The sequence below is a fragment of the Calypte anna genome, chromosome 18 (genome assembly GCF_003957555.1).
Source record: "Calypte anna isolate BGI_N300 chromosome 18, bCalAnn1_v1.p, whole genome shotgun sequence".
Taxonomy (NCBI): domain Eukaryota; kingdom Metazoa; phylum Chordata; class Aves; order Apodiformes; family Trochilidae; genus Calypte; species Calypte anna.
Window position 1 is genome coordinate 5,071,898 of NC_044263.1, and position 23,889 is coordinate 5,095,786.

At 45.4% G+C, this 23,889-nt stretch overlaps 1 protein-coding gene across 2 annotated transcripts in view; it reads right to left on the reverse strand.

Moving 5' to 3' along the window:
• Positions 1-23,889, reverse strand: part of MAP2K4 (mitogen-activated protein kinase kinase 4) — a 73,779-nt gene that overhangs the window by 6,039 nt on the left and 43,851 nt on the right. For both annotated transcript variants that reach the window (XM_030461913.1, XM_030461914.1), the window contains 4 exons: positions 14,791-14,910; positions 8,697-8,816; positions 5,927-5,978; positions 5,384-5,511 (listed from right to left, as the gene is read on the reverse strand). In XM_030461913.1, coding sequence (XP_030317773.1) covers positions 5,384-5,511; positions 5,927-5,978; positions 8,697-8,816; positions 14,791-14,910 — 420 coding nt within the window. The remainder of the gene's footprint in view (positions 1-5,383; positions 5,512-5,926; positions 5,979-8,696; positions 8,817-14,790; positions 14,911-23,889) is intronic.

Sequence of the window (23,889 nt, forward strand, 5' to 3'; positions counted from 1 at the left end):
AGCTCTAGAGGCAAACTTGTTACTAGGGCAGACATCCCACCCCAGGAGAGAAATATCTGAAGGAATCAAACACTGAGTTCATGGAGGTTTAGTGTAAAAATTAATGTGAAATGCCAATTCAGCACAGTCCAGTCCTTTCTGGTTTTTATGCAAGCAGCCTCAGTAGTTGTTACTGTCTACTTATTGAGTTTTGTTTTAACTTCAGGATCTCTTTAACAGAAAGTCTTAAATTGTCCTGAGTGAATCATAAGAATCAGAACAAACAGGTATAGGAAATAGGTATAGGAAACACTTGAAAGTGCCCTTATTATATATGCCATAGGTGAGCCAAACCCTGGAAATCTATGTTTTTAAAAAGATGCTTTAAAAAAATAGGAGGTTTATAGCACAGCCATAAAATACAATCTAATCTGCCTTAAGGTTATAAGCTGCTCATCTGCTAATCTCCTCAAAGAAAAGCTTAAGAGGTGACTACATCAGAGTCAGAAAAGACCTCCTGAGGAAAGGGGCTAGGGCAAGTAAGGGACTCTGTAGTTCTTCAAATAAAGTGGAAATGAAAGCCCAGAGCCATCCATCAAAACAAGACTTACTCATATTAAAAAGATGGCACTGAGAGCATAATTAATAACCACGACAACTTCATGTGCACTATAGAAGATTCTCCAGCACTAGAAGAGGCATCTTTAACACAGGGCTCTGGAGGTCTTCCCCATCTGGTGTTGTTTCATAAGGCCATCTCCAATACCCCAGACCTTGATGCATCCCCACCACTGCTTCCAAGAACTGTGTTAGTGAACAGAGCCAAGCTCTGGAGAGGCAGCAGGTTTGGGTTATAAGGTAAGGTTTCAGCCCTGATAAGTAACTTTGTCCCAGAACCTCACTGAAGACCTGTAATTTTGGTGGAGATCCTCTAGAAGTCCTTGAAAGGGCAAGAAACTGAATTGCAGAGAGCCCAGTTATTTTTCCACAGCCTGAATGGTGACCCAACAAGCAAGCTTCCAAACACATACCAAAAAGAAAAGGAGTCTAGTGCAGCTCAGGGGACAACTTAGGATTCTAAAGGACCCTAATGCAGCAGAAAAAAGGGAACCAAAAGAGAGTGTCTACAGATGAAGTCACACATCTTAACCAGAAATCAAGCATAACAAAATGCAGATAATCATCAGCAAAGGTACCATCATATGGCAGCTCAGCTAGGCTGGAGTCACTAGCAGTTCAGCCTTACTATCTTGTTTCTTTTTCTTAAAGATCTCCCATTCAACCTGTTGGTCTGAACACAGCATTGGGAGGTTCCCTGGGCCTCATCACCCATGAAAACCCACACCCTGCAAAGCATGGCCCTCACCACCCTGGGTCCCCTCCTGACCCCAATGCTCCCCATACTACATGAAAAAGGATCTCTTGCATTCAACAGATGCTTGAGCACTGGCTCCTGGACATGGTGGGTGCCCCACTCCTGCCATGCCTGCTCCATCACCCAGGGCTGGGCTGCAGCAGGAGGGGATGGAGGAGCTGGATGCTGGACTGGCACCCACAGTGGTGCCCGGGCAGCTGGCAGTGGTGCTGCAGGGGATCCTGCCCTTGGGAGGAAAAGGCTTGACTCAGGGGCAGAGCAAATCCCCTGCAATCCCCCAAGGTCCTCCTGAAGCATAATCCCCCCCAGCCTCACCCCAAATGGGCTCAGGGGGATGGGAGGCTCATGCTTGGGACCTGCACAGCTCTTCTCTCCCTCTCCCCACACCTGAGCCTGCCCTAAAGAACACTGCCCATCCCTCTCTGCATCTTCACCAGCCTGGTGATCACATCCTGCTATTTGTGGCTCCTAATCAACCTTCTTGCAGCTAATCACAGCAGCCAGAGCGACCCTGGGTTGTCCCTGCACAGCCAAAGCAGGAGGCACCTGATCTTTCCAGCTGAACCTCAAGTACCTCCCCTGAGGGCACCTATCTCCCAAACTGGACTTTTAGGCATTTTTCCACATGAATTCTATTGGCCAAAGTGACTTTTTTTTTTTCTGCCTCCAACAAAACTCATATCCTGCCTGCAGTACTTCTGGCTGAGCAGTCTGCTCACACAGTGGCTGCTGACACATTTCCCCAAGTTTCTACAAATCTGCCCAAGCAGATGAAGGAGCAAGGAGGGAGGCCCCTTACCATCATCCCCCTAGCAGGATGGCGTGGAAATGCTGAGGCACAGGCAGGAGATCAGCATGGGCTCTGCACCATGTGATTTAAGGACCTAATTTTGGACAGAAGTCCCATGCTGGGTCAACCTCGCTGATGACTTCAGCAGGTGAATGAGTAAGCAGAGGTTATCTTCTCAGCCAAACGCCCTGCAGCAGGTCGGTGACAGCAGCACCACATGAGCTGGGAGAGCTTGCACAGAGCTCAGGCATCTCCCTCAGCTTTCACTGCACTGCAGGCAGCAGAGCCCAGACCCAGGCTGAGGGATGGTGCCATGTCTCCCACAGTCTCTTCCCAAATTTGTTTTCTCAGATGTAAAAATTATGGCTGAGTGCCAAGTTTCAGGAGGAAGGAAAAAAAAAAAAAGTTCAACAGCAATATTCAATAGCATCCATGAGGATTTTAGCTGCATGAATTCAAGCCAACAGCCTGCCTGTTCAGATAAATGAATGAGCCTGATGAAAACCTGGGCAGGTCAGGAATGTAAAGCTGAAACAGAGGCTCCTGCTGCAACTCTGCTTGGGTAAAGGATTCAGAGAGCTCCTGCATCCCTGCAGCCTCTCCCTCTATTCATGCAGGCAGCCAAGGGAGGCTCTGAGCTGTCACTGTCACCTGCCTTGGGAATTTTTCCTTTTCCATGCATGGCCTGAACTCTGAGAACACAGGGCATCAAAACACATCCCTTTGCTTCACTAGAACAATTGCAGGGGAATTCACAGCCAAAAGCAAACCAACTTCTTCAGCACTGGCAGCTCCAAGGCAGATAACGCTGCTTTCTGTGACAGCTCTAACAATTTTGGTTAAACCACACAGCACTTGCTTAGCAAGTGGACTTGCTTGCCTAGCAGATGGACTTGGCTCCTGCTCGCAGCCGAACTGGCCAGCACCCAACGTTATTGTTATCCATGGCTATTTGGGGACCCAGCTCCAGTGAGTGTGGTGTTATCAGGTTCCTTTGGTGGGCAATTGCTCATGCTGTAAGAATTACTCCAAGTGCCATAGGCCATGCGAGGCCTTGCAAAGCAACGTGGTTAAGTCATCATGGAGCATCATCCAGCAGCCTGGATCACATCTATATTGGCTGAACCAGTCAGATCATTTTGCACCAAAAATAGTTGCCTATTTTGCATTAAAAAAAAAAAATTTAAAATTTTTCTTTTGAAAGGAGTGTGATTGTCCTGACTTCCTCCCAGGTATATTGAGGTTTGGTCACAGCATCACTACAGACATCAACCTCTTGCTGGCTTGTAGAAAGATCTGGCAAATGTGCCTGCATGCTGGGGACATCTCTCCATTTCCCAGCCTTCCTAATACATGGAAATGCTCATGTACTTGGAGAGGAGTCCCTGAGTCCAGAGAGCAGAAGGGAAGAGGCCAGCTGTCACCCACACCGCTTGCCAGCTGCTGGCTCATCCCACAGACCCTGTACCATGCCAAGGCTCCTAAAATAATAAATTGAATCAAAACACTTTTGCTCACTGCAAAATCCAACAGAGTCTGGAGCTGGTGATGGAGATGCACAAAGAGCAGGGTGGATATGCACAAACAGGGAGGAAACCCAAGGGACTATGGGAAGCACTCACCCACCCAAGTCCCAGGGGAGATGAAGAAGTGCAGCTATTTACAGACATGGCAGAAACAAAACCAGGAGCCTGTACAAAGCTAACCAGCTACTCACGGTTTTAAGAAAAAGTGGGAACATTAATTTCTGTAATTATTGCCCATGGACCTTGGGAGGGGGGAAGGAGAGAGCAATTTTGCAGGAAGACTATTTACAGACCTGATACACACCTCAGAGCACAGGGAAAAGTTAACAGCAGTTGTGATTCCATGGAGCGATGCGATCCAAAGAGCCTGTGGTCTGACACACAAACCCAGCCCTGGGTCAGACCAGCTCAGACTGCACTGATGCCATCCCCTCCTGGGGCACCTCTCTCTGCTGTTGCCCTCTGCACCCTATGACCCACCACCAACACACATGGGGCAGCTCTGACCAATCCTCTTCCCTGGGGGGAGCTCTCTGCATTTGCCAAGAGTGCTCAGAGCAGGGATGTGCCTCTGCCCTCCCTCCAGCCCATCACAAGTCTACAGTAACACATCTCATTGGCACCTTTCTTTCCAGATTGTTGAATAACCAGCACTGCTATGAGGACAGTGAACAGAAAAGGTGAAATACTCTGAAACTCAAAATCTGCTTGCAAAGATCGTGATTAAGGTGGACAGGTTTTGCCTTGGACACCAAAGTCACATGAAAGCCACATGAGAGCCATTGCCAAGACGAGGTGGGCACTGTACCTTAAAAGAGAGATATCTTTTCTTTTTGTTTCCTTGATGGTAGATGCGAATATTCAGAAAACAGTATTTTTCAACATATATAGCCATAAGACAAGTAACAAGAGGTCAAATTTCAGCACAATCACAGTTACACTGATAGCAGAAGACACACAGCTCTCTGTGCAAGACTCCTTCAGCAGAGGTGGAACCAACAGGTACATTTTCAAAGCAGCCTGAAGCACAGAGGCATGTAAAACCCTCAGACAGCTCTGAAAATCACTACCACAGCTTTTCTTCCTAGGAAAGGGAGGGAAGCAAATAAGCAGGACAGACTCCCAGGCGACAAGGCTCAGCCCCAGCAATTTCTATGCAGCTGCTCTCTAGACTCACATTCTCCTGGAATTAAGTTATGGAACACTTTGGAATTGAAGTGGTTTGCAAAATTCACTACCATTCTGCTCTGCAGTAACTGCTGTAGCATAATCTTGCTGTGGCAAATGGATTTCTTGCAGAGCAGAAGAACCCTGCTCCTGGAGGGCACTGCTGCCCCACATGCTGTTTGTTGGGTTTCGGGAGCTGTTGGGAGGCAGAGAGCAGAACCTCCCCACTGCAGCACCAGCAGCAGGTGAGCAATCCAGCAAAAAAACAGGGGAATTCGGTCACTTTGCCACAGCCTGATGCTACCAAGAGCAGTGTTGAATCCAGAGCATGGTTCCACCTGGGAAGGGGGTGCTCATCCCACAGCTAACAGTCTGACACATCAGCCAGATGCCAGGTAGGGCCATGCTGAGCCAGGCCCATAGGAGGAGGGCAAGGTCCTGCACACCTCTGGGCCAGGCCAGCTCCTGCTGCCCAGCTTGTGCCCACTCAACCCTGCACACCCCTGGGCCAGCCCAGCCCCTGCTGCTCAGCTCATCCCTACTCACCGCCATGTACGGCCGGCACCCCGCATCCCGTGTTTTGGCAATGGAGTCCACAAGCTGTCCACTAATGCCGAAGTCACAGAGTTTAATATTTCCATTTCTGTCCAGAAGAATATTGGAAGGTTTGATGTCTGGAAGGGAAAGAAATTTAAACCAGTAAGTCATGGCTGGAGCTTTCAATTCCTAGAAGAGCAGCTGCAGTGTTGACACCAGCGACCACCACCACCCCTTGGCGCAGGGTGGGCAGTGGTGCCTGATGTGCTCACTGCCATTGAGGAACCTAACCAGGAGCAAGAGGAGATGGAGCCAGCCTTGAAGATGCCACATGCCTGGAGGCAGAGGCAGATGCCCATGCACCTTGAGATCACCCTTTGAAGGAAAACCAAAGACCAAAGTGAGAGCAGAACAGCCAGCGGAGGGATGCTTGTGCAAAACCTGTACTCACACTCGCGGCGGTACATGTTAAATACACTTCTACACAACACAAAGGCTGCTTAAAATCCTTGCAATTATTTTTGTAGGAAAGAAGAAAAGACATGAACTCACCTCTGTGAATGATTTTCAAGTTTTCTTTTAAGTGGTTTAGTGCTTTCACAGTCTAGGAAAGAAAACCAGATGACAAATTAGCAAACATCGTAAGATTCTTGTGATTATTAAACTTCTGGAGCTCTAAAAAGGGGGGAAACATTAATATGTTGACATACCAATGCTGTAATATTTCAAGCAGTAAAAAGCATTTTTTTCCCAATCTTTCCTGCAAACTGGTGATATGAGAGAGGGCATGTGCTTAAGTAAACACATACCACTAGTAACCTCTAAAAGATTACACTCTGGGAGTGGGGAGTAAGAGGTAAAGTCAAGCAATTTCTGATGCCAATTATCTCGAGTAAGAATGTATTTCAAGCCCTCTGCTGCACTCATTCAGTAGGCAATTACTGTTTCCATTGCACCAGCTGAGCAGCAGCAGTGAGGGGAGCAGCAGAGAGAGTTTTCTGATTTAACCATTAATCATTACATGGAAGGAATGGTCAGAGAGCCTGATTTCACAGGACAATTAAAAAAAAATGAAGATATTAAACAAGACTGGACCCAAAACTGAGCCCTGAGGAAGGCCACTGGTAACCATCTGCCAACTGGTAACTCCATTCACCAAAACTCTCTGGGCTGGGCAGTCCCAGTGAAGAGTACACATTGTACTGCTAGGAGTCACCAGCTTCTCTAGGAGAACACTGTGGGAGACAGTGTAAAAGGCTTTACTGAAGCCCAGGAAGACAACACCCACAATCCTTTCCCTCATCCACCAGGCAGGTGCAGGTCACCTTTTCAAAGAAGATCAGGTTGGCCAAGCAGGACCTGCCTTTCATGAGCCCTGGTCATCCTCCACCTGCCATGTGAGCACACACAGGACGAACCACTTCATCTTCCCTGGTACCATGGGCAGGCCTGTCCTCCTTCTGGCATTTTTTGCAGGTAGGTGTCACACTGGCAAGTCTCCAGTCACCTGGGACCCCCTGTTAACCAAGACTGTTGGCAGATGATGGACACAGAGCTCCTCTGCCAGCTCCCTCAGTACTCAGGTGGATCCCATCTGGCCCCACCGACTTGTGGGTGTCCAGGTGGTGTAGCAGGTCATTAACTGCTTCCTCCTGGATTATCCTGAAGATAACCAGTCTGATTAATATTAAAGACTGAGACAAAGAAGGTATTAAGTACCTCAGCCTTTTCCTCATGACACGTGACAGCGTCTGAGGCAGCACGGTAACTGTAAGAAGTGGCAGCAGGTCCAGGTAGGCTCAACATTTTATAAAGATGCCCCTAAGAAGAGTCAAGATGGTTTTCTCACAGGATCAGACACTGAGCAGAATCTTCCCATATCCTTTCAGGAGGTGATGGTTTGGGAGTGGCTAAGCACCTCCCCATCATCCTGACAGCTCAGGACACCAACTTACTGTAGCATTCACATACTGAAGTCAATGCAGAAGCAGTCTGCCCATCTGTCACCAGCTCCAGCATCTGAGAGGAGACCTTATGGCTCTCTTCAACTGCCTCAAGGGAGGCTGGAGCAAGGAGGGAAACAGCCTTTTCTCCTTAGTAAACTGTGACAGGACCAGAGGGAATGGATGGAAGCTGCACAGGGGAGGGTTAGGCTGGATGTTAGGAAATTTTTTTTCACTGAGAGGGTTGTCAGGCATTGGAATGGCCCAGGACAGTGGTGGAGTCACCATCTCTGGAGGAATTTAAAGGGCATTTGGACCTGGTCCTTAAGAACGTGGTTTACCAGTTCAATTATGGTGTTGGTCAAAGATTGGACTGAATGATCTTGGAGGTCTCTTCTAACCTAAACATTCTGTGATTCAGTCACATTTCCCCCCATTACTCCTGAATGGTGCAGCCTTCCCTCTCCTCCTCTCCTGAACCTCTGCAACCTTTCATCTTCCAGCAGCCCCACTGAACTCATTCTTTAGCCTTGGCCTTGTTTTTTCACTGGGTCAGGACCTCCAGGTTAAGTCAAGGGAATATCAACCCTGTTCTCCACCTGCTGAGGACCCCGTTGTGCTTTTGGGAGCCCCTGCACATGACTACTAGAGGCTTCTCTGGATTGGAGTGGTCCAGCACCCCCTGCAGAAATCCAATGAACCTGACAGGTCTTATGGGCACCAGCAGGATAGAGGGTTGGGGATATTTTTCAACATCCCTTCTTCCAGAGCCCCAAACTAAAAGTTTGCTTTGCAGAGCCAAAACTTGCCCTTGTGTTTAGACAACTAAGGGTTCATTTTGTCACAGCCAGTGATAATATTACTGTGCTCCTTAAAGGCAGACAGTGGTCCCTCTGTAGCAGGGCTGCACTCTAATACCCTGCATGGGATTCTTCTTTGTAAGGTGCTATATAAATGCCCAATTTCTTGTTCCCTTTACAAACAAGGAAAAGGGAAATAGCCAGCCTGTTTTAGGCATCTTCCTTGGGATGAAATGAACTGCACCCAGCTGATTTTCCACCCCCAGCACAAATGAAGTGATCCATGAGGAGGGGGCTGGTGCCTACACTGTCAGCACTGATTTTCAAGCAGACTGAGCAGGACGCTGATCCTGGGGTTTCTTTATGGACAGACATCAGGACCTGATTTTCCACAATCCAGTGTGTTATGAGAAAGTCATTGAGTATCCTCAGGAATCATTAAAAGCATGGTGCAATCCAACAGCAGCATTTCTGCTGTATGCAGATCAATCAGCTTTCTCAGGTAGATGAAAGAGATAGGAATTTTTCACATTAGCTTCAAAAATATAAACATTAAAAGTGGCTTAACAAAATACTCACAGCTAAAGTGATTTTGCCTAGGATTTCTTCTGGAATAACATCATCTAATACACTATATACATATTTGTAAAACTTATCAAACGAGGTAGACATGAGCTCCATACAGATCCAACAGTCACCCTGGAAAGAGAAAAGAGTCTGTGTTACTGTTAAGATAAAAACATGAAACAAAAAACCAGAAAGCATCAGGATCCCTTGAATCCAATAATACACATCATCAGCAACATGCATTGACAGGAAGGATGGAATGATTTTTATTAACTTTAGGAATGGAAAACTTGCCCCTGTGTGTGCCTCTGCCCCACTCCAGTCACCAGCAGAGGAATGTAGCTGATCTGCTCAGACCTGATACTGCATTTTAGACAGAACCTAGATGAATCCAAGTCTCAGAAATGCTTTGGTTCTCCAGAAGGCTGCAGGCACAGCAAAAAAACAGCATGCACAGCAAGACTAAAAAATATTCTATCCCTGCAGAGGACAGGAGACATTTCATACAACATTTGAAAACAGTAAGAGGAAATGAAAACAAATCCAAGTATTTGTGGGTTTTTGTTGATTTGCATCTTATAGTTTATCAATTTAAGTGCAGAAAATTGTAAAACATACTAGGATCTGTGTTAAACAAAGCTAAGCTTAGACCTGCAAATCAACGTACTCACAATGGATTCACTGGAGATGAGAAATTGATCCCCACAAGCTAGAAGGACTTAATCTTTTGTTTTAGCATCTATCTACCACATGGGGTGGACAGCTTAGCCATGGATTGATCTTGGTTATTTCAGGTTTTTTAATATTTTATATCCAGAGTTAAGGCTGACAGAAGGCTTTGCATGAGCTATTTCTGTAGATTCTCATGCACTTCAGGTTAGTCTTCAGTGATACTGAAAACACTAGAACTAGACCTGTCCTTGTCAGATGTGACATACTCATATCTATCTTCTACAAGCTGTATATCACAGTGAGTGTTAAAACTACAGTAGCTGTCAAAAGCTAAGTGCAGAATGGAGTTGATTAGTCTGGTTATCTCATCCTGGCTAAATACAGAATCACCCTGTTTGGAAAAGACCTTCAAGATCATCGAGTCCAACCATAACCTTACACTGACAACACCTTGACTAAACCATATCCTTAAAGCACTATGTCTATACAACTCCTAAATACCTCCAGGGATGATGACACCACCACTGCCCTGGGCAGCCTGTTCCAGTGTCTGATAAACTTTAATATCACCTAAAATGCTTGTGTAGGAAGCAGTATCTTCAGGATGTGCTGGGTGGTTCCAAAACTGGAACACCAGCCTGGTTATGACTAAGTGCACGCCCCTGGGATATAACAAGACACAAACTGAGAAACTTCTCCAAGTAATTATCCTACAAAAGGCAGATTTTTCCTGACCAGACAAAACACAAACCAACTAAACTCTATATTCATACATGAAATGAAGTTAGGAAAAATCTCTGGAGCATGGATATGCTGGATGTGTGGCAAAGCCCTATGCTCCCATCCTGCACGCTCATGTCACATCTGTTTGAGATAATCTAACAGTGCTCACAAGATTCAGAAGCAATTCTTAAGTTATACTTAGTTGATAGAAAAGCTTGTAAAGCCACAGGTTTTAAAGACAAACAGGGCTTTTTTGACACTCAGAATGACCTCCCATGAAACACAATGACAAGGAACTGCATCCGCTAAGATGCCTCCAGTTCAAATGTTTTGTTTATTAAGAACAGAAGCACCCAGCAAAGGTGCTGAAGAACACTGCAGGTTGCTATCAGCAGAGACAGCAGTATCACCCAGCTTGTCTAGGGCTGCTGACACATGCAAGGCTGTTTCCAGCAATACATGCAGCAAGCTGACAGCGTCCTGTGTGCCACCAACATAGCAGCTGCTGCTGCTTCCGTGACAACGTATCCATCTCTGCCTCCAACCAAAGGAGGGATGCTGACTCTGAGAGGAACAAAACAGAATAATTTCAGTAGGAAGGGACCTACAACAACCACCTAGCCTAACTGTGTGACCACTCAGGGCTGACCACCTTTTCAACACTGGTAAGTTTAGGGTATGTCCCCATGGAATGGTGTCAGGCCACTGCCTTGGTGAAGAAATGCTTCTTAATGGCAAGTTTAAGCCTCCCCTGGTGCAGCTTTGGACCATTCCCATCAGTCCCATAGCTGGATAAAGGGAGAAGAGCTCAGTACCTTGCTCTCCACATCCCCTCCCATAGCAACCTGCAGAGAGCAATGAGGTAAGTCCTCAGCCTCCTTTGCTCCAAACCAGACAAACTTTGTCCTCAGTTGTTCATCAGAGCACATTTCTTCCAGCCCTGTCACCAGTTCTGTTGCCCTCCTCTGGGTGCATTTGAGGACCTTTAACTTCCTAAGGACCTTCCCATCCTTAAACTTTGGGACCCAGACCCATACCCACTGCTGGAGGTGAGGCCACACCAATGCTGAATCCAGTGGGACAATCCCCTCAAAAGAAGGGATCAGCTGTTTATGGCAGAGAGCACCTTCTCCTCAGCAGGGGGATCTGCTTTCCTAGGAAGGGCTGAACCACCTGCTCATGGGTTCAGAGCCATGGGCAGCCCAATGTTTCATTTTTGGCACCAGGAGTTTATGTCAGCACAAAGCAGAGCAGGAGCCAATGTCACTCATCCCAAGGAAGTGGCTGCTACAAGCCTGAGCCCAGAAAAAACCACATCTCACCCAAAACAAAGCAGAAGGGAGTGATCAAAAAGGTGCTGTGCTGTATGGAGAAGCAGAGACACTGAGTGAAAGAGGCCACGCAGCGCAGCAGGAATGGACGTGCCATGGAGAAAGGTGAGCTCAGGAAGATTGGTTACTGATGAATTTGGCTGAGGACCTGTTCAGATTTAAACTACAGAAATGAAATTAGGGAATACATACAGAAAATTTCCCTTTTCATCATTGGCAACAAATGCAAAGTGCAGCTGAGGCACTTTCATATTTTTGAGAGTCGTTCAGAGAAAGCAACATGGACCCCGCGCTAGTGATATGCACATATCAGGTGAAACTGGAACCACACCAGACCCTTACAAGCCACCTAGCATGAAAACAAAAAAAAACTTGGCCTTGTTTGACTGGCTGCAGTCTCATTCAAAACATCACCTCTGTTTTGACCAGGGTCATATAAAAAAATCACTACTGCGCTATATCCCCACGTTATTGTGCTAGGACTGCAGGGGATTGGATTTGATCTGGAATACCAGAACACTACTGACTACCTGCAGCCCTTCATTCTTGTCCAGTCACACCAATAATGTGTCTTCAGTCACTCAGGCTACAACAGCTGCTGTTCAGACAGCAAAACCAAATTTTAATGAAACAACAGGTAACCTTATTAGAGCCATTACTGTAACAAAAGCTTCAAAATGCACTTTGTGCATCTGCACAGTTGGGATGTGAGTTTTACCAAAAGCCTAAAGAAGTACAATAAATGATCATCCATGTAAATTCAACCATAAAACACCTGCACATGATCAAAAGCACCAAAGGGAAGACTTGGTGTATTTGATTTCTTAAAGCATATGCTGTCTAGAAATCCTGGATGTAGTCATTTATTGATCTGGTAATATAAAAGTCTACTTTATGAACATGAATTCATGTCAGCAACGTGACAGCCCTTTTTGATTATGGAGCTTCATTAAGGCTGGTGGCAAGATTCAAAACTCTACACATTCTTCCTGGGAGTTGAAGGGACTTAGTGATTGGCAAAGCTGATGAGTTTTACGGAGGGAAAAAAGGAGGACTGGCTTCTACTTTTTCAGCTTTGTTCCTATTCCATTAATCAGGTAATTTAATTTCATCTGATGTTGATAAACTCAATCAAAGCCCTGTACCTGGCAATCAACCTGTAGCTTTTGTATAGTACATGTTCTGTCATATACACAGACACATTAACAGCAAGATGTCCCGTTATGATTTAAGAACAAGAACCAAAGAATATGTGTTAGGATGCTGCCTGCTGAAGGACAAGCAGGATCATTTCCCAGAGTAGACTTTCCCTATCAGAAAATGGTTGCTGAACAAGTGAGACAGAACACAATTATGGGAAAATATTTGTGTAGTATTCTTTGCCTTTCCAAATCAAACTTTTGGTACTGATGGAGGCTGCCACAGTAATGTGCCTTTTGCAGTTACTTTCCCAATAGCAAGCTGGGATAATTGTCCACTTTTGTCCAGTTAGGTTTAGTGCTCCCACTCCCCCAGCTGTCAGGATCTAGGTGCTCTGTATCAAGACTTCAATGTTCCACAAAAGCTACCTGCCCTTCCTAACAGCCCTGCTGCTGCTTCTGAATCCTGAAACTGCTGTGATCTTCTTGTCAATTGTGAGAGACACCTACTGTATAAGTTCCCCTAGAGAGGCTCAAATTGAAGTCTTCCACCTTTTATCAGTAGGCAGAAGACTTCCCATCAGTAGTTCCATCCAAGCGTGGAGGACCTGAATCCTGGCTCAGAGCAGGTGGTCTTGAAACTTATTTTGAAACTTATCTGCTTACTTCTAACCTTGAAATACTGAATTGAACAGCTCTGTTTATACACATTTTGCTGTAGGACTTCTGAGAGAGGTTCAGTCTCCAGTAACATCCCATGTGCTCTTATACTCCAGGAGATGGTGCACCAGTGACCTGGACTGCTCACAGTGATTTGGGAACAGATCTGCTAAGCAGAGGTTGTGGTGAGACAGGCTAAATTTTATACTAGTCAAATTCTTTTTATCCCTGTGTTTCTCTGCTGTCACAGTTTCCTACATCTAAAAGGTGTAATTAATATTAGAACATGTAATTAATATGACAAGAAAGAAAAGAAAACCTTCTCCAAGCATACCAGCTCACCCTGAATACCTTTGAGGTGCATGACTGAGAACATCACCTCGGCAGTAAGGGACCAAGGAGAGAAGATGGCTTTCATCTAGAAGTAAACACCACTGATGCTGAGGGTTGGAGGAAGAGAGGACCCCAGAGATTAACACGATATAATCCAGAGTGATCTTACTGAAACCTTTCCCAGATAGAGCACCCAAGGAGCCCAGCCTGGCTGCAGGGGGACAGGACATTTTGACAAGAAAAAGGCTGGTGCAAAAGCCAGACTGACATTTTGGTGATGATCAAGGTAGGTCTTTATACTATTTATGTATTTATTTACACTTACAATCTGAGATGTGCCTAGAGCTGCAGAAAGGTGACAGGCTCACAAAACTCTGAACATGCTGCTCATCAGCAGCTGGCAGGATACTGTATTATCCAGAGAGTTTTCTCTGCAACAGCTAACAGCCTCATCATCTGTACTTCAGCAAAGCTGGGAATATGCAGCCAAGGCTGAGGCTTCACACTTGCTTGGAACTTGTACTGACTGAACATGGACAGTATCTTGTGGCTCAAAATGGCTTTGAGTTTAAGCAGATAAGAAAAAGAAAAGCATGGGAATAGGAAGGATTATTACCTTTATTTTAAAGACTGAGATTTAAAGCCAGAGGAATGGCAAAATAACAGAGGTGCTCTCTAGAAGTGGGAATTGAATATTCAGTTCCAGATTGGGGCTTTAACTAGGACTTTGACCTTCTTTTTGTAAGTATACCATGTAAAGCCCCAAAAGACTCTGCACAGGCTGCTGTGCCTGATAATACAGAAAGATGACTAACAGCCAGTAGGTCTTTATCACAACAGCCACCTTCACTACAGGGATACAGGTTCTCCACATGGGCACATCTCACCACCACTGACATAAACCACATCTGTGCCCCAGCTCTGTGCCAGCCTGGCAGCACACAGTGCCTGGGAAAGCCACAGGCTGGGAGCTCATCAAGAGAGAAGAAAAGCAGGGAAGAAGGGGAGAGTGAAATATGCAGAGATGTAACAAGAAATGGCACTAGAATGCTCAGCAGCACCCAAATGTCTGGGTCTCCTGGTGAAATACTCTTGATTAAAAGTAAAGAGCTAAGAAACCTAAATTAACTTTATTAAATTAACTTTATGCTTCTTATTGAAAGTTGGAAACTGCAAAGAAAAAAAGATTTAAAAAAAAAAGGGAAAGACCAAACTCTGCTATGAATGAAGCAAGTTTGGAGAGCCCACCTCTCTGAAGAGCGCGCCATAAAACTGAACAATGTACGGGCAGTCACTGCTTCGCATTACTACATCAAGGTCCATCAGAAGCTGCTTCTGTTCCTTTTCATCCACTGTCGACCGAATTCTCTGAAAGAGGAAGAGTGGCAAAGACTTTATCACTTACATGCCATGACTGTATCCTCAAACCCACTTTTGGATAAACATGCCAGGGACCCCAAACCCAAGGCTGAGCAAGCAATCCCCAAGGCATGCTCAAACACATTCTAGAGAATTAAGCTTTGCTCTCAAATAAGAAACTGAAAACCCTTAAAGCCATTTAATTCAGGATATCAAATCTCCAGTCCTCTCATGAGCATCAGCATTTTCAGATGAAATGTTGTAACAAAATTAAAGACCAGAGATTTAATTGAGGATAACATATTCAGGCTTTCATTACCAAACAAATTCCCACACAGTTCTTAGCCATGTTGGATGGGGCTTGAAGGCTGATTTGCATTTTAATCAAGGAGTATTTTGTTTAAAGTTTCTAAGACAAACAGAGAAGTCAAAAAGGCTCCTTCCACTATGCCTGCACCATAGCTGGAAAGGTGAAAAGGGAAAAAGGGACCATCATATAACTGAGGGAACACATTGCTCTGGTAATACTAATGGGGGGCAACAGTCCCATGAACTCTTCTCACAAAACCAACACTTCCTTACCTAATAGTGACCTAGGGAATGTTAGCACTACATAAAAGTTATTTTTTATACATATATATACACACTATGTCTAAATAAAGGTATACATATGCATACACACTATATATAAATATATACATATATATATGACTAGATGACCTTTAAAGGTCCATTCCAACCCAATGCATTCTATGACTCTTTATTTAAACTATATAGAAAAGAAAATCTGATTTGGGCTTGAAAGGGAAGTGCAAGTGTGAAAATACAACATCATCCATGTTCAAGATGTAGCTTGTTAAACAAAGGGTGGAGAAGACCATCCACAGTTTTTCATGTGATTTTATAGACAAATTTAACATCTTGCACTAAGTAATACATTTCCTGAATCACAGGTGAGGAAAATTGTGACTCTGAAGGTGTGAGACATGTTGAAAAATCCTTAAAAAAACAAGAAAAAAATTTTGCAAGAAGTCCAAAGCTAGATAGATGGACCATCCTTGAGAAGAAAAACTACTTGGCTATCCAAGAAAGAAAAATTATTTAAGATTGAGGGTGCGAAAAATCTGCAAGATACCTGCACCCACTCCCACTTACACTATGGCCCTGTGAGTAACTGCTGGTGGTACCAAGACCACATGCAAGCACAGGGCTACGTGTATCAAGGTAGTTTCAAGGTTGGCTGTTCATACTGCACCACTGGAGAAACTGTGCATGATTGTGTACCTTAAGACTATTTTGTGATGACCCACACAAAATAAGAACAGTATTGACACTATAATTTTCCTTACCTTTGGTATCTCTTGATATTTTGGTATTTCACCACTCGTTCTTAATGTTCTAGTAGCTCTAGTATGGCCAGACCAGAAATTGTCAGGTTCTAATTGCCCTTTTCCCTCCCAGTGAATTCTAGAGTACTTGGGAAAACTGGCACACACTTGCCCAGAACACCCATAAATGTAACATCCATACTCTGTGATGCCAGTGAGCAGGGGGAATTTTATAGTCTCAAACAAGAAGAAGAAGATGGCTCAATAGACTAGTAATGAAACTGAAAATCTTCACCTCTAGGTCACTGGTTCAAGTCTGCTTGGCAGAAGTTTGGTCACATCACTGAAGAGAGCCTGCCAAGCTTTATTATTTCCTTCTCTTTTGTCTACAATGTACAAATGTCTTTTGTAATTCCCTGCAGCTCCCTGCTAAGGTATCAAAGGCTGAGCAGACTGAATATCTCTTTCTAGGTGTCACACCATCAGCACCACACGAAATAATAATGCCATTGCTCTGACCTCAGTAGAAGATGATGGATGCCAAAGCTGCCATGGTGGGACCTATGCAAAACAGTTTAGTCTCACTGAGATGCTACCCATTCCTCTGAAGAGTTCACTTCTTTGGCAAGGAGCAATTCCAAAAGGAGTTTTTCTCTGTACTGTAATTCTTATCTTCCTTCTGTGTCAACTCCATCTCCCTCTGCCTTCAAAGAGCCTCTTTCCTTGTCCTCTGGGAGTCTCCCCAGCCCCTCTTTCCAGTTCTCTTTGCACTTGTAAGATCCTGTCCCAACCATCCATGCAGCATGCTTCTCAAACTCTACAGCATCCCCTGAAAGCATCTCCTTTCACCTCTGACATTCCCTTCTCTTCTGTTACTTCTCCAGCTCTGGAATGTACATAAAATACATGGTATAGAGGAGGTGATTTTAAGAGCACCCCAGAACATCTTTTTCCATACATGGTCTCCACAAGGAGAAAGAAAATGCAGACAGTGGACCGAAAGTGGGTCAGCTCTATTGCAGAGCATCCAGGCAGACAAAAGACACCTTGAGAAGACACTATGGACCCCCCCACACACAAACTGCCTCAGGTAGTAAAGGAAGGGATGTAATTGGGGGGGTCTCAAGCAACAGAGCTGGAGACCGAGACTGGCAAATTCAAGAGGAAAGGGGAAGATGCAGCCCAGCACTGAGAAGGGGTCAGCCTAAGCTGGAAAAAATGACTTTGTTTAGCTGGAGCACACCAGGAGTTTGCTGAATGCCAGCAGTCCCAATTCACCAGCCAAGGAATAAGCATTCACCAGCGAAACAAGGAAGAAACAGCTAAAGGTGAGTGAAGTCAACAGCAGCCAGGACCCAGACAGCATCCAGGCTGTACTAACCATCTGCTGCCTAACTCCAAGGCAGAGCACAAGACACTGCAGCAGCTCCCACAGACAATCCCTCGAGACCAGGGAAGATGGCAGGGAAGGAAGACACAAGGTGAGATGATAGCCTGAAGACATCATTTAAGACAGGGATAGATGCACAGGTCTGACTTTGTTTCAAGTCTTACATGTCTCAGCCTGGCCACTCTTCTGTGTGTAGTCACTGACATGGCCAAACAAGCCAGGTAAGGAAAAAGTAGGGTTTGTAGTACAGGCTTATGAAAAGTCTTGTTTTTAATGGCTCCTTGTTGGCCTTAAACCTAAATTGCACCAAATTCTCCAGGAGAAAATTCTCCAGCTTTTTCAATACAAACCCATCTTAGGACAAAGCTTTCTAATATCAGGAACAACCACCACCTGGGCAGCATCAACAGCAAAACACTAAGATGCACTGTGGACTGGACCAATTGATCTCAAACCTGAAACTTGCCCAGAAACTGGATCCAAACCAGAAAAGACATCACCCAGTCCCAGTAAACACACACAATCAAGTGCAGTGCGAATTAAAAAAAAAAATTAAATGAAAAGAAAGAAGAGAAGAGAGAACTGAAAACCAACTCCTTGAGCTGATAACCAGCATGGTGCTGCCCTGTGGGCAGGGCTGACACATGTCCTCAGCTGAGAGCACAGCAGTGCTGACAGTGTCCCTGCAGGGCTGGTGGTCCCTGGGAGGGCAGGGTCTGAGGACACCAAACCAGATGGTAAAAAGAGGTTTGTCTGCTCACTGCAGAGGACCAGATCAGCCACCTACCCACCCCAAACACATATGCTTTTGACAGAAGTATGTCAGGTCTTCCACTGATCACAACCATCTTCTCACCTCCTGCAGTAAGGTTTTTGCTCTCTCTCACCTTTTTCTTTTAGCCCTTTTTTTCTCTTTTCCCCATGTACCACAAGCATGGACTGAAGCCCTGGACTCCCCAGCTCTCAGCCAGATAACCCAAAGGGGTGAGAGAAACAGAAAGTTCTGTTCAATAAACCATAAGGAGACAGCCTGGGAGAAGGTGCCTAACTGGGTAAAGAATGGAAATAATGATTTACCATAATGCCAGCTTCCAGAAAGCCCCAAGACTTCTCTGCAGAAGCCATATGAGAAATCAGAAAGAGAAATTTGCCAATTGTGTCACTTGGTGGACTATTATGGGCTGTCAGACATTCCAGGTGAGGATTATGGAGGTATAAATAAATGCTCTCAGGGATATCTGATACCTGGCAATTTCAGCTGTGAGCTTACCATCAGAGAAAACCTGTGAAAGCCACAGATAATGAAAATCTCTTTCAAAGCTATGGGTGAGAGACTAAGAACTAACTACAAAGCAAAGTGGTGTGAAAGAGGCACTGTGCTCTGAACAAGAAATGGCTGCACAGCTTGCTGGTTTGTCCAGGAAGAAGAGGGATCTCACATGGACACCTCACGGGCTTGACAACATGCTCAATTTTATGTATCTATCAGCAGTGCCTTGACCAGCTCCTCCAGCTGTCCAGCTGATCTTGAAATTATTTCTGCTTTTCTTAGGACAAGTGTAAAGTAGAAGTACTGAAAGACCACTTGTAGTCTGATAAAAAAAACTGCTAGACTGATGAAAAAACAAGAGACCAGCAGCAATGTCTGAAGAGACTGGTTGGAACTGGAGAGTAGATTAGGCAGTGTTGCAAAGCAGGACCAGACCAGGCAGGCTGATTTATAAAATGGATATTGGAAAATATTGAATATTCTCATATAGGGCTGAAAATCACTACATCTTCTTGGTGTGGGGAAAAACAGAACACAAAGATTGTGGACAAAAAAAAGCTGGCTTACTCTCCTAGGTGTAACACTGACCAGAAAATAATTCAATTAAAAAGAGATACATTATAAGCCCTAAAGGTCAATTGAAGCACAAATCACTCTTACTTGCCTCTTGATGGTGTATTTTTCAGCCAGTTGAATGGCTGAAAAGGAATAAGCCAAAAGCTTATTTTTAAGTAATAAAGATAAAAGCAATAAACAGAATACTGAACCCCAAAGCTGGAAGCACTCCCTGCTTTGGGGGAGAAAGGGACGTCCTGGTCCCCCAGGACAGGGGCTGGAAGGGCAGGCTCAGGACACACCATGCTCAGGCTCCTGACCCACACAGGCCTCACAGATTAAAGGCTGGTTATTTTAATCATTCATCTATTAACCTTGTGAACTCTTCAAGCAGGAAACTTTCCTAGCCTTTGAGAAGCCTTTTAAAATACTCTGGCTAATAAAACCCACACAAGGTATTACATGTATTATTTAAGTAAAAAGCTGAGCATCCTGCTCCAACAGGGAGAACACTCCCCAGCTTTTGTTCTAGTGTGGCCTTCTTTTATTTATGTATTTTTACACTTGTTTGGGGAAAAAAGTACACCAAAGGTCTTTTAAAGCCTCTTTTTTTGTGCATGTGTGAACTACGACCAGTGTCAGAGGGAAACCAAAGGACAGAAAGAAACTACTGATTGAGCTTCCCAAGAAATCCGTATCACCCAAATAAAATGGGACTTCTTTAAGGTTCCACCAGCATGCCAAAGACAGTTCTGTTCCTTGAATTTGTGGTACCCTCATTCAAATAGGTGTGCACCACCTCCTGGAGCATCTGGAACAACAAAAGGTCTTGGTGTTGGAGGGCAAAGTCAAAAGAGAGCTAGAGAAAAGCAAATACCATGAAGCCTCTGGGATAAAACCAGGAGTGATGCCATTGGAACAGATCCTGAGAAGGGATCAGGGAAGAGTGTGGAGTGAAGAAGCCAACAAGATTACTCAAAAGTCATTTGTGAACTTCCACAGACTGGGCAAAAACTGAGGAGAGAATAAGAATCCAGAAGCGAAGTCAAAGGACACAAAGGAAGCTGGACCATGAAATACCATGGAGAGCTGATGCTGCAGGCAAATGCTGGCCAGGGCATGTTGCCAGAAAAGAAACCTGTCAAAAAGGGTGAGGAGTTGATGTACAAACTGGCCTTGCAATAGTGAATTTGCAGATGCAAAGCTGGCACAGGACTGAACAGGGTTGTCCTCTTTCCCACCTGGAAGAGTCTGGATCTCATATGCCAATAAATGCTCAAGAAGAAGGATAACGTTTTTTTCTGTGAAAGGAGAACCACAATGCCAGCTGATCCAAGGTAAACAGGAACTATGCAGCTCTAGGAAGAGCTGAGAGAGGAAGGCACCTACTGAATAAAAGGACTGTCTTTTATTAAGATTTGGAAAATATAAACATTTTCTAGGGGCAAAAATGAGAAAGGCTTGAAAACAAAATCTGAGTTGGATTCCTCTTTCCTGTCTCCCTCTCCCTGATGGCTCTGGGAAGAAGCTCTCCATAGCAGAATGGGATGCAACAGCACTGCACCAGAGACCACAACTGTCTGCCTCCAAAATCAACCTACTGCAGTCAAAAGCCTCAAAAGCAGGAGGTTCCTGCTCCTGCCACAGCTCCAGCCTGTTCCTGAAGAGGCACACAAGGTCTTTTTGTTATTTAAACAGATATCCATAGGCACAGAATGACAAAGGTGAAGGAAAGAGAAAAGTAGTACTGGGGCCAAAAGCGCATCAACCCCAGCAATGTTCCATCAGGCCAAGATGTGCTGCCACCCTGATTCAAGGAGGCTCCAGGAGGCTCCTTTTCCTTTTGGCCACTGACGCTGGAGTAGATGAAAGCTTCCTGGCAGCCCTGCTCCTGGGAGCAGCTCGAGACACACACTACAGATGCCAGGATCACATCTGCCAGGACACATATATTGGCTGCTGAGGCCAAAATGCATAAAAGGGAAAACCAAAAGAAAACAGTGCCTCTGCTTGCAGATCTCAAGTTAGTTTGGTGGTTTCAGCACTCAGGAACTACTTCCCTGCAGTAGTAAGAACCACAGCCAGGCAGCATAGCAGAAGGCTGTGCTCGGGGAACTCTGCAGAACCACTGCCACACACACCATGCAGGGAGGGAGCAGACAGCTGAGCTAAACCACGCTTTGAGTAACTAAAGCCTCTTCCTTGTGCAAAGGCTTAAGTGGGTAAAAAAAGCCAGAGGAAGGAGCTGGACACAGGATTTGTGGGCTTGCTCCAGCAGCTGCTTCTGTGCAGGCTGGGGGGTCAGCAAGAGGAATGCCCAGAGGTGTGAGGCAAGAGCTGGGATCAGCCAGAGGAAGACTCACTCCAGCACACAGGGTCTCACCCACTCTTTACAACATAACTGCAGCACACCTGTAGAACAAAGTGGATCTGTATTTGTCCATGGCAGAAGGGGCTGACAAGCCACAGGGAGCACAGCCTGATCTGCAAACAGGACTTGGTCCTTCCAGAAGTGGGGTAAGCAGATACTTACTGTGCTGGAAATCTGCAGCAGTGGCAGTGGGAATTTGGGTAGTGTTGAAGCAGCTGGTGGAGACCCCTGTATCAAGTTTCCCTGCATCTAATTAGCAGCTTCTGGAGCCATCTCTGTGTTGCACTAATCAGCACAGAACAGCCAACAACTTCTGGCTTGTGGCCCCCATAAAGTTGTTTCCCACTGCTGAATGTCCTTCCAAGGATGATTTCCCTGCTGCACTGCTGCCACTCTTGGGGCAGCACAGGAGAGGGACAGGAGCAGCACCAGGTCAGACATTGGCTTTGCAACCCAGCTAGCTGCAGCACAATGGTCCTGATGCCCTGCACACATATGGTGCTTGAAGCTTTGTAGCTTCAAGAAAGTATGGAGGAGATGACAGCCAAGACCTCAAATCACTAGATTGACACCTTTTCTTCTTAAACCACAGCCCCCTTCTAAACCTTCTCAGTCTTCTCTTACAGAAGGGCACTATGCTGAAGGAGAAGAAAACAAGGTAAATTCCTCCCTGTAGAGCAAGGAGAGACTGTGGAGAGCAACTGGTTTCCTAAGTGCTGGTGGGCTGTGGGGGCTTCAGAAGGCAACAGCTCCACAAGGTGTCAGAACATTTTGAGGCAAACTGAGAGAGGAGGAGGTGGACAGCCCAGAGTGTGTGTCCTGGTCTCTCCTTTCTTTATCTACAGGGGAGGGGGACTAATAGAGAGCATCTGTCATTCAGTTAATTGCCAGCCCAGCATTAAACTGTGACAAAGTGAGATTGAGGCAGACCAGAGCAAGAGCAGGGAGATTAATGCAGAACCTTGCTGTCCTAAAAGCAACAGCAGCTGGAGAAAGAAAAGGCTCAGTAGTTTGGGATTGACAAATTGCTAGCCCAAGCTCAGTCCTGTGCTGAAACCTCATCTTAAATAACTGCCCCAATCCAAGCTGTGGAATAGCTGCTGCTGCCTCAGAGATCTTGCTTACTGCTCCACCCACAAGGTCCTCCTTTGTTCAACTCTGTATTTTATCCCCAGTGGGACAAACAGAACAGCCCCACTAAAATTTCAGAAATTATGTAGCTGCCCAGACCTTCCAACCTTTCTCCTCCTGCAAGTGTATCCATTCCCACCCAGGGGAGTGGGTTCCAAGAAAAGAAGGTGGCACCATCCCAGCCCACAGCTTAGACTTTTCATTAGACACTGTAAATCTATCAGGTTTTATTTATTTAAAAGTGAGCCCCCGAGCTCAACACCCCTCTGCAGCTCAGGGATGCCAGCTCAGCAGGCTCTGTCATGTCATCTCCAACTGCAGGCTTCAAGAGCAAAGCCCTGGTGTCTTCTGCCTCCCACATAGGAGCTGTGCCTGTACTACACCCCCTTGACACTGCTAAGATTATCCTACAATGCTGCACATCCCTTGTGCAAACGGTCTGGGACAACAGAATTCCTCTGCCAGCAGATGTGTCTCTTCCTCAGTGATGATGGCTGATCCAACAAAATGCTCTTAGCACAGCAGTACCTGCTGCACAGCTTCTGATAAAGTCACTCAGCTATGTGTAGGACTCTTCTTACCCACAGCTGTAATGATTATAGCAGCAAAACTATAGTAACGCAGGTCACACACCTCAGGTCTGAGAAGCTGGGGGTGCCCAGGCATAATTTCATTATGTCAGTAGTTTTCAACCTGTCATCTGCAAACTACAAGCTCTACCAAAGGCAACTAAGAGAAACAATCCTTTAGCTACAAGCAGCCTCTAGCTCCTCTGGAGGCTTTTAGGGATTCAAAGCCAGGCTGAAACATTACTGCATGGTGATTCCAAACCCTGAGACCTGGCCAGTATCACCATGCTGTGAGGAAGTCATTTACTGGAGAAAATAAAAGGCTGGTGATTGCTCCAGTAACCTGACACACTAGAGAAAAGTATGAATTATAT